Here is a 17,461-nt window from a genome sequence, read left to right on the forward strand (position 1 = left end):
GAAAATTTAAATTGATAAATTATTCACCGATGAACTAATTTCTTTGCATTTAATCTTTTTAATTACTAAAGGTACCTAAATAGCCTCAAAATAGTTGATGGCTTGGCCTGAAGACAAGATGTAAATATGAGGTTGTTGAGTTACAGAAATGGCAAAAAAAAAAGGGTCAATGATAGAATAATAAACAACAAAATAATAATAAGCACTAAAGTTTTAAACTTCATGGTGGTGAAGGCATGGTAGTGCATGAAAGTAAGATTTTTCCATTGAACTTTGTCTTCCTTGACGATATTCTTCTACTTTATTCAATATGCTCATTATGTGCACTATTCTTACCAACTGTGTATTTATGACCATGAGTAACCCTCCAGACTGGACAAAGAATGTGGAGTAAGTATAAATATTTTTCAATATTGACCTCCCTTTATGTTTCGTAATGTGCTTTTAACACCTTGAGACCTCCTCAATTTCTTTAACAAATCATGCTAGCTACTGTTTACCAGACCCCGATTCAAGTTCATGTGTATCATGAAATGCCTTCTAGGACAAAGCTTGTAGTGGGCTCACTCAGTTGCGCAAATTACTGCACTAGTTTGACTGCCGTTATCTGCAGCCCTTTATCTTCTTTGTGAGTCTTAATGCTCTTTTGAAGGTCACCAGTGATTTACTAAAATCTACGGATAAAAAGTATACATAGTTTTTATGTTCCTTTTTAAATGACTATCACAGTTCTACGTGTTACTAGGATATGTTTGATGACTTTTAATGGTGCACATTTTATAAAATACAAATGCTTCACTCATTTTTGGATTAATACCTATTTGCTCCAATCAGACTGAAGGGCAGTGTATTTCAGATTATGTCTTCATATAGAGCCACATTATTTGGATCCTTTAAATTAATTAATGTGGAAAACGCAATATTTATTTATTTAGTCAATGAGAATGTCTTTTGGAATTTAATGTTTCTTTTTTGACTTAAGCTCCACCTAAACTCTATATCATAGGGAGACCAACATGGAAGTGTCTAATTTTTGTTCGCTGTTTATGTCATCTTTAAGATATGTACATGTAAATTAACCACTAGATTTTTAATGTGAACTTGGCTATTTTCTCTCAGGTATACCTTTACAGGAATTTATACTTTTGAATCACTTATTAAAATACTTGCAAGGGGCTTTTGTTTAGAAGATTTCACATTTTTACGGGATCCATGGAATTGGTTGGATTTCACAGTCATTACTTTTGCGTAAGTATCTTAATACATTTTCTATCCTGGAAGAGTAAATCACTGGTGGGAGCCTATACTATATTTTCCTTGATGGCTTGCCTTGACAGACCAAGCATTTTTCTTAGTAATCATATTTTTCTTCCAATCAAATTATTCAGTTTGGAGAAATTAGGAACTATCACAGTAAATTACATGGCTTTGGTTTCAGTTAGCACTGTAAAGTAATAAAGTTTCCCAAATAACAGAGATTATGATTGATGACAATGCCATTTTCCTCTTAATTGGGAAATCTGATGGCAACACTCATGAAATTAAAAGGTCTTGATGAAAGACCAAGGCAGACGTAGATTTCCCTAAATTCTGAATAACTCTGATTTAATTCTACAGGTATGTAACAGAATTTGTAAACCTAGGCAATGTTTCAGCTCTTCGAACTTTCAGAGTCTTGAGAGCTTTGAAAACTATTTCTGTAATTCCAGGTAAGAAGAAAATGGTATAAGGTGGTAGGCCCCTTATATCTCCAACTGTTTCTTGTGTTCTGTCATTGTGTTTGTGTGTGAACCCCCTATTACAGATATGTGACAGAGTTTGTGGACCTGGGCAATGTCTCAGCGTTGAGAACATTCAGAGTTCTCCGAGCATTGAAAACAATTTCAGTCATTCCAGGTGAGAGCTAGGTTAAACACCGAGGCTGACTTTAGCTACAGTGGTGCTACAATCACAGCTTTTGTGCAGAAGCCTTGTTGCTAGTTGCATATTGCAAATAAATATGTAAAAAAAGCAAGAATTGGTACATCATTTTTTGGATGGATTTGATTCTTTGCTTTTTACTCGTTGCTTTCTTTAAAACTATTCTAAATCAGCCTTTGAGTTTAACAAGTGTTGCATGAGGCATTTGCAGTAACAGGCTACATGGTTTGCATCCTATAACATCAAGCTTTCCGCATAGAAGCTAAACTGTGAGACATTCAGATTGATGCAAATTTGACAATTTAGGCCTAAAACTGGCAATCTTTTAAGCTGCAGATAAATGAAAGAGCAAGGGATAGCATGAGTGCTGCATGGGGCTCAGATTTCAGATGTCTTCCTTTTTTTAACCCATACTCAAGCTTGCCGAATTCACAAATATATAACCTCATAATTCATCGACTTCAAGATTTCTTACTACTCTATTCATATAGACTTTTCTAAAACCAGTAAGGGGTTAGGGAGTAAGACATCTGCAAATAAAAGCAAAATATTTACACAAGGTTGATGTTTAAGCATGAATAACAAAATCATTCTTTTGCTCTAAGGAGTGTTTGGAAATACACATTTGGTTCATTTCCATTCACAGTTTTCTAATGAACATACAAGTTCTGCTTTCATTCATTTTCACCAGCTAGCAGGCTTTTCATGAAAATGTTATTCAATCACAAACATTGAACTAATATTGTTGGCGTTCTGCATGACACTTTTATTTTCCAGGACAAGCTCATGATATTTTTGCCAGTAAAATAGCTGTTGAGTAGTATATTTAAATTCCTCCTTCTGATTTTATTTGTAGGCCTGAAGACCATTGTGGGGGCCCTGATCCAGTCAGTGAAGAAGCTTTCTGATGTCATGATCTTGACTGTGTTCTGTCTAAGCGTGTTTGCGCTAATAGGATTACAGTTGTTCATGGGCAACCTACGAAATAAATGTTTGCAATGGCCTCCAGATAACTCTTCCTTTGAAATAAATATTACTTCCTTCTTTAACAACTCATTGGATGGCAATGGTACCACTTTCAATAGGACAGTGAGCATGTTTAACTGGGATGAATATATTGAGGATAAAAGTAAGATATACTCTATAAACCATTAAGTTGTTTAGTTCTCTAAATATTGAATATTATATATCATAGAAATTATCTCAGTTTAGATATGAACCAAGTGACTTAGACTAATTTAACATGATTTAATACATATAACAGAGATATCAAATGATACCTTATTCCTTTTCTTATCTGTCCATTGATATAGTAAAAGTTCTCATTTGAAAATGTGTTGTCTTATACTCATGTTGAAAGTAATTTTGTATTATGCCATATTAAAAAATGTTTATTTGGTAGGCATTAATCAGGCATTTTCAGTCATTTTAATAAATAAATCAGTAGTTTGAATTATTCAGTGTATTCCACTGAAATGTGTTAAGAAGACTGAAGGGAAATAATTTGGCCCTATTTGGTTGATGCAACATATATATTGAGCACACATGCTGTATCTGAAAATAGAGAAACCATTTACCAAGATGAAATAAGAATTTGTGTGCTCCTCAGAAGGTTAAGTAATCCTGATTTAGCCATTCACTTATTCATACTCTAATTAGTACCTCTAGTGTCATCGTTGTATTGTAGTTACCAGTTTAGTTTGATTATATTTAAGGTATGAACATCAGAATAATCTCATGTCATATAGTTCAGCATGATTTCTTAACATTGAGCCCAGCCCCTCTGTCATTTTTCTTATGTGTGTGCATGTTTGTATGTTAATACAAAAATACATATGTTTGCATGTGTGTGCATGTTTTCTGAGATCATCTTTGCAACTTACTGAAGTTATACGCAATACCTTAAAAATAAAAATAGTTCTCCACAGCTTAAAAATAAAAGCTAGATAAACTTAGACAACATATCTCTCAAAGAAACAAGTTTATTTTCTTCATTTGAAAGGCAGAAATCAAGCAAAATTTCAAGCAAAACACTTATTTACAGCATCATAAGAGGGAATAAATACCCAAGCCCAGTTCTCACAGGAAATGAAGTTAAAGTTGGCAGGAAAAAAAAGTCTGAATCTATTTTGAGCCCAGGGGAAAAAAGTATATGTAAAGTAAAATTTTATTTGCATGAAAACACCTAGACACAACAAGGCTTTCTTCTTTCTTACTTTTTGTACCCAGCAATAGACTGGCAGCTCTTTCTTGATGTATCCCACGCAATTTGAGCTTATATTTACAATGAATGCTGATGTAAGAATGTTATCATAGTAATTCGTTCTGAACATTTTTAACATAGATTTGCTAACCATTTGTATAATCAAAAATGTTATATATTGATATTTGTTCAACATTTTGAAAAATCTCTTTAGCCATATGTATTTATTAGTTTATCCATCTCATTATGTTTGAAAACATTTGTGAGCTTTGCCACCTAAACGGGGTGACTGAAGTGTTTTACAGGCTTTTAATGATTCTTTCTATTCCTTTCTCTTCAAATAGGTCACTTTTATTTTTTAGAAGGGCAAAATGATGCTCTGCTTTGTGGCAACAGCTCAGATGCAGGGTAAGTGATGCTTCCTACTGAGTTTCAGTCCACACTACTCCATCAGTGTCAACAACCTGCCACCTCCCACTCATCCAGTCCCACTCACTCCTCACTCGAAACCCTCCATAAATTCTACTTCACGGTGACTCTCAGAATAGCCAGGATAAGTGTAGATTCTCACCTCCTTCACACAGTCATTTGCTGCAATTATTTTTCTATGCTAGGTCACATCTAATCTTCCAAATTAATTCAATGTAAAATAGAGAATAAAACAGTATAATATACATCTGAAGCTCAACAGAATTTTTAAGCACATACTTTTTATAAGTGTGATATTTTATATATACTCCATGGCTTAAAATGTAAGATCTCTGAAGATAATGTTAATATCTGAGATATGGGGAGTATTTAGCATATGTTAGCAAAGTGGTTAAAAACATAAACTGGAGAGTCTGCATAGATTCAGACTTTGATCCATCATATAATCTCACTTCTACTTGTCTTCATTTCCTCATATGACAAATGGGAAAATAATAGGGTTTTTTGTGATGATGAAGTGGATTAATAAATGTATAGCTGTTTAGATCGCTCAATAAGTGCTTGTAATTGTTATTATTGGGATCACCCAAATGTTTGCTACTAAGAAACATGGAACTAAAGCCTGGGAAAATTTTAAAATGCAGTTAATGTTCTCTATTTAGCAAGATTTTAGAGTCACACACAAAAGTCTAATGTACTTTCTTTGGATGATGATACTGTGGACATTAGTAGCTAATACCTGTAGCAAAATTCCCAGTGATAATAGGCTTTCCATTTGACTTTTATGATCAGCACTATGCTTCCTTTATCTTTAGCTTCCAATGATAAGTAAATCAATTGATTTTCATTCCTTGTGTGTAGTGTACTAAATGCTTTACATACACTATCTTCTTCAATGTTTGCAAATTCGTGAGACAGGTTCTCTTATTAGCCCATTCTCACATGCGAGGTGCCTGAAGATTAGCAAATTAAGTAACTTGCCCAGGATGGTTCAGCTCAGAAGTGTGAGGCAAGACACTGAAGCCCCGCCTGCTTGATCTTCAAGGTCCTCCTATGACATTTTTACCATACAGTGTCATTCACTCCTTGCAGCGAGCCCCACCTATCCTTTTCTCACTTCTTTGCCCTGTTCCCACACTTACACACATTTTTGCCTCATGACATCTTCAGTGAAAATCAACTTTTTCCTTACAGAGATTTTTTTATCTGTCCTTAAGTCCCAGAAGATACTAATCATGAAATTATTGCTTTTATATGGAGACATGATAAATATAATAATGACAATTATGAATCACAGAGGAATCCACAAAGCAGACCTAATAGATTCTGTTATTAGATAAATCAGTCCACATAGTGCTGAGCTAAGTACTGGGTAAGGTGAGAGAAATTGGCTTTTTTCTAGTGCCCATATAAAATAGACACTGGCATCCATTAAAACAGGAAAACCAATTAGCAGACTTGCAGTTATTGACTTCCTCTCTTTCCTCTAACCTAATTACAGCCAGTGTCCTGAAGGATACATCTGTGTGAAGGCTGGTAGAAACCCCAACTATGGCTACACGAGCTTTGATACCTTTAGTTGGGCCTTTTTGTCCTTATTTCGTCTCATGACTCAAGACTTCTGGGAAAACCTTTATCAACTGGTGAGAACAGATAAAATGATTTTTCTGAGACTCCTAAAACACTGAGCTCAAGAGAATTGCTGTAGAATACTTTATTACTTAGAGTGTGAGTTTGTAACATCCTGTATACAATTTATTAAAATCTCCCATCCATTTTGCAGACACTACGTGCTGCTGGGAAAACGTACATGATATTTTTTGTGCTGGTCATTTTCTTGGGCTCATTCTATCTAATAAATCTGATCTTGGCTGTGGTGGCCATGGCCTACGAGGAACAGAATCAGGCCACATTGGAAGAGGCTGAACAGAAGGAAGCTGAATTTCAGCAGATGCTCGAACAGTTGAAAAAGCAACAAGAAGAAGCTCAGGTATAGTGAACAAGCATACAGTCCTTTGTTTTTCTTTATCTAAATTCGTTGACCTAAATGTTGAGGTCAGTGGCAAGGTAGTTGACATTAGAAATATGTCATATGTGTTTGGTAAGTGCTAGGAGCCTGTTTGTTTATTAAGAAGTTAATAGTTTATTGCAACAATCTCTGTCAATAGTAAAGGAACCAAAACACGGATAATTATAACTGCTTTACTGACGTTTTTTCTCTCTTGTGACTCCTTGAGGAAATTAACTATTAACAAAGGCCTCATTTACTCAAACTTGCAGAGTAGATAAACTGACATGTCCTCAGTTGAAGTATTTTCTTAGGGGAAGAGGAATTCAGTTACAGTTGCTTCTTCATTGCAGTATCACCAGAGGTGGTAAGGGTCAGAAAACCAGAATCAAACTAAGAAAATTATTTCATTGAGTCTGGAAAGGCAAAGGCTTATTCAATATTTGTTCTCTTTTATGTAAAGTATATAAATGCAAGTTTTTGGGTTACATCGGTAAATCACTAGTGTGTAAACATATTAAAACATTAGCACTCTCTGCCTCCTACTCTACAAATCCTTTAATTTGAACTTGACGAGCCTTCAAAATAAGGCAAGAATTTCTCTAATTATATTTGCTTGACTTAATGGCATTAACTAATCCAATTGCCTATTTTTGTCTTTTTTTGTATGTTGAATACAATTCCCTTTTATCACTGAGTATTCCTAAATATGTAATAAAGGTCAAAGTATATTGATGTAATAACAACAATATTAAACACCATCTTTCTGCCAAAACTACAGTTATGCTTTACAAATTCATGCAGATGCCATGATCTAGGATTCTCAAATAAACAATATGTGTCATGTCTTTGCTGTGCATTTCTTAGTGAAATACTCAATTTAAATCACAGAGAAAAATGTAATTAAAATAAAATACTTGATTGAATTACATTTAATAATTCAATTTCTTTATTGTGTGAAAATGGAATCAAAGGCAAATGTCTACCAGGTTTAAATAGGAAACCTTTAATTCCTAAATTATTTCCTTCTTAAAATATTGTTCGAATTACAGAAAAAGTTATTATGATCTTTGAGTGTCTTGCTCACATTATTAGATAATTAGGCATCATAGTGTGAGGACAGAGCTTGAAGGTTCTCATAAAAGTCATATGTGTCATTTTCCATATGACTGCCCATTTTATTCTTTGATTGGTCTAATAACAATGTACTGTTTTCTAAAATATTGAGCGAAATGGAGAATTGTTTTTCAAGATTATCTTCATGATATTGAAGCTCAATTAAGCAGTAACATGATAATTATTTTTTAAGTTTATATGCAACTTCCACCTACTTTGCGCCCTTCTAGGCAGCAGCTGCGGCCGCATCTGCTGAATCAAGAGACTTCAGTGGTGCTGGTGGGATAGGAGTTTTTTCAGAGAGTTCTTCAGTAGCATCTAAGTTGAGCTCCAAAAGTGAAAAAGAGCTGAAAAATAGAAGAAAGAAAAAGAAACAGAAAGAACAGTCTGGAGAAGAAGAGAAAAACGACAGAGTCCGAAAATCGGAATCCGAAGACAGCATAAGAAGAAAAGGTTTCCGTTTTTCCTTGGAAGGAAGTAGGCTGACATATGAAAAGAGATTTTCTTCTCCACACCAGGTAAAAATATTAAATTACATGAATTGTGTTCTCGTAAAAGCTTTTTAAAGAATATGCCAGAATTTAATGGAGAGAAAACTGCCTTCCACCTGGATGGCACAATGCTTTCAGAGTAGTGATGATTAGCACGTATTCTGGCCGTCACTTCAGAGAATTTGTGAGTTTTACAACTTTTTGGAATCCCAGAAAGGAAATTTTAGATCCCTCTGGGTTTGGAAAGATTTGCAGTTTTGGGGTTTTCTTAAAGATTCAAAAATCTTGGAGAAATTTTCCACATCAGGAATTATCAGCAGATGGTTCCCACCTCTTCTTATCTATTGTGCGTGGATCTAGTGAACTGTGGGTTTTCTGAGTGACAAATTCCCAGAAGTGGACCAGAGACTCTTTTAGGCCATCTGAGGGGTTGTTCCCATCAGGTGCAAACATCACATGCCAAGGGCATTCTTCTTGCCCTTGTTCCAAAGGGGACTGAAACAAAATATCTCTAAAAGTAGCCAAAACTCTCAGATAGACAGGCACTGAGGGAGATTTATGACATGAAATAAAAAGTGGTGTTTAGTTGTACTTGATTATCTGTGTGTCATGTTAAACATGGGACTTGCATTCGAAGAGTGCTGTGATTTACAAACTGCAACAAATATTCACTGGGTGCCTCTGCCTTTTGTACCCATACAAGTTGTTGAAATTTTAAAATTTAGAATCCTAATTGTCTTTGAAATCACCAAGAGAATTCAAAGGAATACACAGTACCTCAGAAGACATTTTCACCAAGAGTGAAACCTTAATATCTATACAGTAACAATAACAATTACAACAACAACATTGATAATGGCTAATATTTACACATTGTGTTGTTATTTGTAATATTAATTCATGTAAGCCTTTCACTATAACCCTAGGTAAGTTCTAATTTAATTAATATCCCCAATTTTTATGTGACGAGAAGCAGGGGGCTGCATTCTTTGTTGAGTACCTATTTTATGATTGGCATTCTTTCTACACTCTCAAAATTAATGCTAACAGTTCTGTGGAATAGTAGTATTTTCATTACTATAATGAAAAAACTATTTTGGATCAGTAAAGTTAAAAAATTGCACAATGTCATATAGTAATAGAAAAAGTTTTTATGATCTTTGTTCATATTAGGGTTGTTGGTATTCAAATTTTGCCTGGTACTGAAAGCCTTAAACTTTCCACTTTATCAAGTTGCCTATGAAGACTGCCTTTAAAAACTGATAAGGAAATTTACAATATAACTTTATTTAAAAGACACAATGGCATTATACTTTCTTTTTTACTTTTTTGTAGTACAGACAAGCTCACATAACCTTACATGTGATATATATAAATTCTTGTAGGTCAGCCTTATTCATTTCAAATCCAAATAACATCATAAGATAGGATACATTGGGGATTAATTCAAATTTAACATAGGATCTTTAAACTAAATATCAAAATTTACTTGGTCTTTTTCATTTTGTTGTCACAATCATGATGATTCCATTAGTGGAAACATTAATCAATAAATAGGAATCCTTTGAAAGGCAAATCCCCTGTTTACAGCATTAGTGATTCTGAAAAGGAAGCAAGAAAAAGAAAGGGGGTGGGGGGACAGAGAGAGAGGAGAAAAGGGAGCAAAGGAGGGAGGAAGGTGGAGTATTTTTGCCTACATTTTTACCTAAGTTTGCCTAAATTTTTGCCTCAACTTGTCTAACTTTTGGCCAAAATTTGCCTAGATTTTAGCCTAGATTTGAAATTTCTTTTTTTTTTTTTTTTTGAGACGGAGTCTTGCTCTGTCACCCAGGCTGGAGTGCTGTGGCCGGATCTCAGCTCACTGCAAGCTCCGCCTCCCGGGTTCCCGCCATTCTCCTGCCTCAGCCTCCTGAGTAGCTGGGACTACAGGCGCCCGCCACCTCGCCCGGCTAGTTTTTTTGTATTTTTTTAGTAGAGACGGGGTTTCACCGTGTTCGCCAGGATGGTCTCGATCTCCTGACCTCGTGATCCGCCCGTCTCGGCCTCCCAAAGTGCTGGGATTACAGGCTTGAGCCACCGCGCCCGGCCTAGATTTGAAATTTCATATCAACTTCATATCAAACAGACACCCCAGAGCTTCTCTTCAATTTGCCTTATTTCTAATTGAATAAAACTAATTCTAGGCAAAATAGTGAAGGCTGATAAAGCTAGGCTCTGTCCTTTCTTTTTCTGTATGTTTTGCTCATAGATATGATATTCTCCCAGCAGCCTCTTCTTCATACTTCTACATACCTCCATTTCCCAGCTAGTTGGGTATTATAAGCAATCACTGACTTAGAAGAAGTGGCATGGCTGGCTCAATTTGATACTTGTTTCTTAAGCAGTCTCTATATAAAAATAGAGTTAAAGACTTTATTTTGCTTGATAAAGAAATAGTCAAACAAATGTCTAAGAGGATGGAGAGGGAGACAGAAAAAGACAGAGAGAAAGGGAGAGAAAGGGAAAGGCGGGGGAAGAGAAAAGGAAGAAGGGAGGTGAGACAGAAAACCCTGAAATCACACCAACCCCATTTTGCAAGCCCTGAAAGTAATACTGAAAATGTCAAACCAGATAGAAGTACTTAACCTTGGTATAGTAATGGAGGGCCCATTGTGTCTGTTAGATTTTTAAGAGTTCGAGACCCCAAAATATTAGGAATTATTGTTTTGTGATGACATGATTATGTTGGTAACAATCTCTGTGTTTGTATTGAAAAACTACACAATGTAGGCCTTTACTGCAAGATTATAATTTCTTTAGCAGAGTAAGTGGACATATGAAATGTTTCTTAGACTCTGATTTGACTTAGTGTGGTAGAAAGGGGAGAAGAAAGTCAAGAATGTAATCTCTAATCAAGTTTCAAGATAATCTGGATTTTTGAAATCTTTATAAGGTACAATTGACCTTAAATTATTACTTTATTATTTATTTGTGATAAGCTACGGGTTTTGCTTTTTAAAGATTCACTTAGTATGCAGAATATTTCTTACTGGCCATCTTTTTTGTGTGTTACAGCCTTTGATTACTATGCATTTATGTAATGAATGTCAGCAATAGAAGTTGATGCTAATGGATGGGGCACAATCATTTCTCATATAGCTGTCACATGTAAACTATGTTTTAGTATAGCTTAATTCATCCATGATCCTTGAGAAACATGCAAATTTATAACTTATTTTCTTCCAACCTTTCTATGGCTCCAGTTGAACGGGGTCCTGGCAGTTAAAATATAAACTCTTACTAAAAGCAATAGAAACATTCTTCATGGCAAAGCATGTATTGTTTGCCTTTCTTTTTCAGCTAATGATGAGCAGTATGTCACACATCCTGTAAATCCAGTAACTGTTATATCCTCATAGCTAATTCAAAGTCCCTTGTTAGAGGAGAGAAAGGAGACACAAAAGAAGATGGATAGTCTAACAGCAGTTTTAAAAAATAACTACTTGTATGGAAAACAAAAAAAGAAAATATGAATTTTGCTAATGTAGTTAATAGGATAAAAATCATGGGAACAACAAAAGGAGAGATGACTTCTGTCGTGGGAGCCGTAAGTCTCCTTAGAAGTGGTTCTTACAATAAATAACGAATAGAATCACATAAGATAGTGTTTAACATTTACAGACATTTAATAGACACTAAGTTATTATTGAGAAACAGTAATTCTTTAGCTGGAAAGAAAATAAAAAACATACTTATTGGTCAGTGTATTACTCTGTTTTCATGCTGCTGATAAAGGCATACCCAAGACTGGGCAATTTAGCAAAGAAAGAGGTTTAAATGGACTTACAGTTCCATGTGGCTGGCAAAGCCTCACAATCATGGCAGAAGGCAAAGAGGAGCAAGTCACATCTTACTAGGATGGTGGCAGGCAAAGACAGAGTGAGAGCCAAGCAAAAGAAGTTTCTCCCTGTAAAACTATCAGATCTCATGAGACCCATTCACTACCACAAGAACAGTATGGGGAAAACCACCACCATGATTTAACTATCTCCCACCAGGTCCCTCCCACAACAGTGGGAATTATGGGAAATATAACTCAAGGTGAGATCTGGGTGGGGACACAGCCAAACCATGTCATTCCACCTTGGCCCCTCCCAAATCTCATGTCCTCACATTTCAAAATGAATAATGCCTTGCCAACAGTCCCCCAAAGTCTTAATTCATTTAAGCATTAATTCAGAAGTCCACAGTCCAAACAAAGCTTCCTCAGAGACAAGGCAAGTCCCTTCCACCTGAGTCAGAAAAATAAAAAACAAGTGAGTTACTTCCTAGATACAATGGGGATACCGGCATTGGCTAAATACAGTCATTCCAAATGGGAGAAATTGGCCCAAAAAAAGGGGCTACAGGCCCCATACAAGTTCAAAATCCAGCAGGGCAGTCAAATCTTAAAGTTCCAAAATGATCTCCTTTGACTCCATGGCTCACATCCAGGTTATGCTGATGCAAGAGGTGAGTTCCCATGGTCTTGAGAAGCGCCACTCCTGTTGCTTTGCAGGGTATAGCTTCCCTCCTGACTACTTCCATGGACGGGCTGGTGTTGAATGTCTGTGACTTTTCCAGGTGCACAGTGCAAGCTATTGGTGGATCTGTTATTCTCAGGTCTGGAGGACAGTGACTGTCTTCTCACAGCTCCACCAGGCAGTGCCCCAGTAGGGATCCTGTGGCAGGGCTCTGACCCCACATTTCCTTTCCTCACTGCCTTAGCAGAGGTTCTCCATGAGAGCCCCATCCCTGCGGCAAACTTCTGCCTGTACATCCAGGCATTTCTATACATCCTCTGAAATCTAGGCAGATATTCCCAAATCCCAATTCTTGACTTCTGTGCACTGGCAGGCTCAACACCATGTGGAAACTGCCAAGGCTTGAGGCTTGCACCCTCTGAAGCCATGGGCCTAGCTCTACATTTGCCCCTTTCAGTCATAGCTGGAGTCACAGGGATGCAGGGCACCAAGTTCCTAGGCTGCACACAGCATGGGACCTTGGACCCAGCACATGAAACCACTTTTTCCTCCTAGACCTCTGGGCCTGTGATGAGAGGGGCCGGCACAAAGATCTCTGACATGTCCTGGAGACATTTTCTCCATTGTCTTGGGGATTAATATTCAGCTCCTCATTACTTATGCAAATTTCTACAACCTGCTTGAATTTCTTTTCAGAAAATGGGATTTTCTTTTCTGTCACATTGTCAGGCTGCAAATTTTCCAAACTTTTATGCTCTGCTTCCCTTATGAAACTGAATGCCTTTAGTAGCACCCAAGTCACCTCTTGAATGCTTTACTGCTTAGACCTTTCTTCTGCCAAATACTCTAAATCATCTCTCCCAAGTTCAAAGTTCCACAAATCTCTAGGACAGGAGCAAAATGTTGCCAGTATCTTTACTAAAATATAACAAGAGTCACCTTTGGTCCACTTTCCAACAAGTTCCTCATCTCCGTCTGAGACCATCTCAGCCTGGACCTTATTGTCCATATCACTATCAGGCTTTTGATCAAAGCCATTCAATAAGTCTCTAGGAAGTTCCAAACTTTCTCACATTTTCCTGTGTTCTTTTGAGTCCTTCAAACTGGTCCATCCTCTGCCTGTTACCCGGTTCCAAAGTTGCTTCCACATTTTGCGTATCTTTTCAGCAGCACCCCACTGGTGGTATCAATTTATTATATTAATCTGTCTTCATGCTGCTGATAAAGACATACCTGAGACTGGGCAATTTACCAAAGAAAGACATTTAATTGGACTTACAGTTTCATGTGGCCAAGGAAGCCTCACAATCATGGAAGAAGGCAAAGAGGAGCAAGTCACATCTTACACAGATGGTGACAGGCAAAGAGAGGGTGAGAGCTGAGCGAAAGGGATTCTCCCCTTAAAACCATGAGATCTCTGAGAACGGACAGACTGTCTGCTCAAGTGGGTCCCTGACCCTCGAGTAGCCTAACTGGGAGATATTCCCCACTGGGGGCAGACTGACACCACACAGCTCACACGGCTGGGTACACCTGTGAGATGAAGCTTCCGGAGGAATGATCAGAAAGCAACATTTGCTGTTCAGCAATATTCACTCTTCTGCAGCCTCTGCTGCTGATACCCAGGCAAACAGGGTCTGGAGTAGACCTCAAGGAAACTCCAGCAGACAGAAAGGACATCCACACCAAAACTCCATCTGTACTTCACCATCATCAAAGACCAAAGGTAGATAAAACCACAAAAATGGGGAAAAAGCAGTACAGAAAAGCTGGAAATTCTAAAAATCAGACCATCTCTCCCCCTCCAAAGGAACGCAGCTCCTCGCCAGCAATGGAACAAAGCTGGATGGAGAATGACTTTGGCGAGTTGAGAGAAGACGACTTCAGATAATCAAACTTCTCCAAGCTAAAGGAGGAATTACGAACCAAAAAATAACAAACAGAAAGGACATCCACACCAAAACCCCATCTGTACTTCACCATCATCAAAGACCAAAGGTAGATAAAACCACAAAAATGGGGAAAAAGCAGTACAGAAAAGCTGGAAATTCTAAAAATCAGACCATCTCTCCCCCTCCAAAGGAACGCAGCTCCTCGCCAGCAATGGAACAAAGCTGGATGGAGAATGACTTTGGCGAGTTGAGAGAAGAAGACTTCAGACAATCAAACTTCTACAAGCTAAAGGAGGAATTACGAACCCAGTGCAAGGAAACTAAAAACCTTGAAAAAAGATTTCACGAATGGCTAACTAGAATAACCAATGTGGAGAAATCCACAAACGAACTGATAGAGATGAAAACCATGACATGAGAACTATGTGACAAATGCACAAGCTTCAGTAACTGACTTGATCAACTGGAAGAAAGGTATCAGTGATTGAAGATCAAATGAATGAAATGAAGCAAGAACAGAAGTTTAGAGAAAAAAGAGTAAAAAGAAATGAACAAAGCCTCCAGGAAATATGGGACTATGTGAAAAGACCAAATCTACGTCTGATTGGTGTACCTGAAAGTGACAGGGAGAATGGAACCAAGTTAAAAAACACTCTTCAGGATATTATCCAAGAGAACTTCCCCAACCTAGCAAGGCAAGCCAACATACAATTTCAGGGAATACAGAAAATGCCACAAAGATACTCCTCGAGAAGAGCAACTCCAAGACACATAATTGTCAGATTCACCAAAGTTGAAATGAAGGAAAAAATATTAAGGGCAGCCAGAGAGAAAGGTCGGGTTACCCACAAAGGGAAGCCCATCAGACTAACAGCAGATCTCAGCAGAAACTCTACAAGCCAAAAGAACAAAGCTGGAGGCATCATGCTACCTGACTTCAAACTATACTACAAGGCTACAGTAACCAAAACAGCATGGTACTGGTACCAAAACAGAGATATAGATCAACGGAACAGAAGAGAGCCCTCAGAAATAATACCACACATCTACAACCATCTGATCTTTGACAAACCTGACAAAAACAAGAAATGGGGAAAGGATTCCCTATTTAATAATGTTGCTGGGAAAACTGGCTAGTCATAAGTAGAAAGCTGAAACTGGATCCCTTCCTTACACCTTATACAAAAGTTAATTCAAGATAGATTAGAGACTTAAATATTAGACCTAAAACCATAAAAACCCTAGAAGAAAACCTAGGCAATACCATTCAGGACATAGGCATTGGCAAGGACTTCATGTCTAAAATACCAAAAGCAATGGCAACAAAAGCCAAAATTGACAAATGGGATCTAATTAAACTAAAGAGCTTCTGCACAGCAAAAGAAACTACCATCAGAGTGAACAGGCAACCTACAGAATGGGAGAAAAGTTTTGCAGTCTACTCATCTGACAAAGGGCTAATATCCAGAACCTACAAAGAACTAAAATTTACAAGAAAAAAACAAACAACCCCATCAAAAAGTGGACAACGGATATGAACAGACACTTCTCAAAAGAAGACATTTATGCAGCCAACAGAGACATGAAAAAATGCTCATCATCACTGGTCATCAGAGAAATGCAAATCAAAACCACAATGAGGTACCATCTCACACCAGTTAGAATTGCCATCATTGAAATATCAGGAAACAACAGGTGCTGGAGAAGCTGTGGAGAAATAGGAACCCTTTTACACTGTTGGTGGGACTGTAAACTAGTTCAACCATTGTGGAAGACAGTGTGGCAACTCCTCAAGGATCTAGACCTAGAAATACCATTTGACCCAGCCATCCCATTACTGGGTATATACCCAAAGGATTATAAATCATGCTGCTATAAAGACACATGCACATGTATATTTATTGTGGCACTATTCACAATAGCAAAGACTTGGAACTAACCCAAATGTCCATGAATGACAGACTGGATTAAGAAAATGTGGCACATATACGCCATGGAATACTATGCAAACATAAAAAAGGATGAGTTCATGTCCTTTGTAGGGACAGGGATGCAACTGGAAACCATCATTCTCAGCAAACTATCAGAAGAACAGAAAACCAAACACTGCATGTTCTCACTCATAGGTGAGAACTGAACAATGAGAACACTTGGTCACAGGAAGGGGAACATCACACACTGGGGCCTGTTGTGGGGAGGGGGGAGTGGGGAGGGATAGCATTAGGAGATATACCTAATGTAAATGATGAGTTAATGGGTGCAACACACCAACATGGCACATGTATACATATGTAACAAACCTGCACTTTGTGCACATGTATCCTAGAACTTAAAGTATAATAAAAAAGAAAATAAATTAAAGAAAAAACAAACCCCATGAGATCTCATGAGGCTTATTCACTAACACGAGAACAGTATGGAGAAAACTGATACTATGATTCAACTTTTTCCCACCAGGTCCCTCTCCCAACAATGGAAATTATGGGAGATACAACTCAAGATGAGATCTGGGTGGGGACACAGCCAAACCATATTAGTCAGGAATATGAAAACCTAGATATTAGTAGATATAAAATAATGGTTTTAATTGGTTTTAAACCCTTGGAGAGGAAAAGATCAAACCAGTAATACTTAAATGATGAAGTTAGTATTCTTTCTATTAATAATTACATAAATCCAATGCAAGCTGGCTCAAGTAAAAAAGAGAATGTATTAGATGGTGTAAATTATGTCTGTGAGTAGCTTTAAGAATGGTTGCATCTAGAAACTCAAGACATGTTACCATGACCATGTCTTTTTCCACCATATCTGAATCCAGGTTCCTCCCACATGGTGGCAAGATGTCACTGCAACTCCAAACTTAGAGCCAATATATTTAGCAGTCTTAAGTGAAAAAGCAC

The 17,461-nt window shown here is 37.3% G+C and overlaps 1 protein-coding gene across 3 annotated transcripts in view; it reads left to right on the forward strand.

The window, feature by feature from the left end:
- LOC101002284 (sodium channel protein type 2 subunit alpha) overlaps window positions 1–17,461 on the forward strand; it is a 163,380-nt gene that overhangs the window by 68,952 nt on the left and 76,967 nt on the right. For 2 of the 3 annotated variants that reach the window (XM_021923690.2, XM_031651314.1), the window contains exons 4-11: window positions 301–390; window positions 1,120–1,248; window positions 1,805–1,896; window positions 2,777–3,049; window positions 4,468–4,531; window positions 6,054–6,195; window positions 6,336–6,542; window positions 7,907–8,194. In XM_021923690.2, coding sequence (XP_021779382.2) covers window positions 301–390; window positions 1,120–1,248; window positions 1,805–1,896; window positions 2,777–3,049; window positions 4,468–4,531; window positions 6,054–6,195; window positions 6,336–6,542; window positions 7,907–8,194 — 1,285 coding nt within the window. Of the gene's footprint in view, window positions 1–300; window positions 391–1,119; window positions 1,249–1,617; window positions 1,710–1,804; window positions 1,897–2,776; window positions 3,050–4,467; window positions 4,532–6,053; window positions 6,196–6,335; window positions 6,543–7,906; window positions 8,195–17,461 lie in introns of all 3 variants that reach the window. The other variant, XM_021923691.2, reaches the window with a different exon arrangement.

Source organism: Papio anubis, chromosome 10, assembly GCF_008728515.1.
Source record: "Papio anubis isolate 15944 chromosome 10, Panubis1.0, whole genome shotgun sequence".
In the NCBI taxonomy this organism is placed as follows: domain Eukaryota; kingdom Metazoa; phylum Chordata; class Mammalia; order Primates; family Cercopithecidae; genus Papio; species Papio anubis.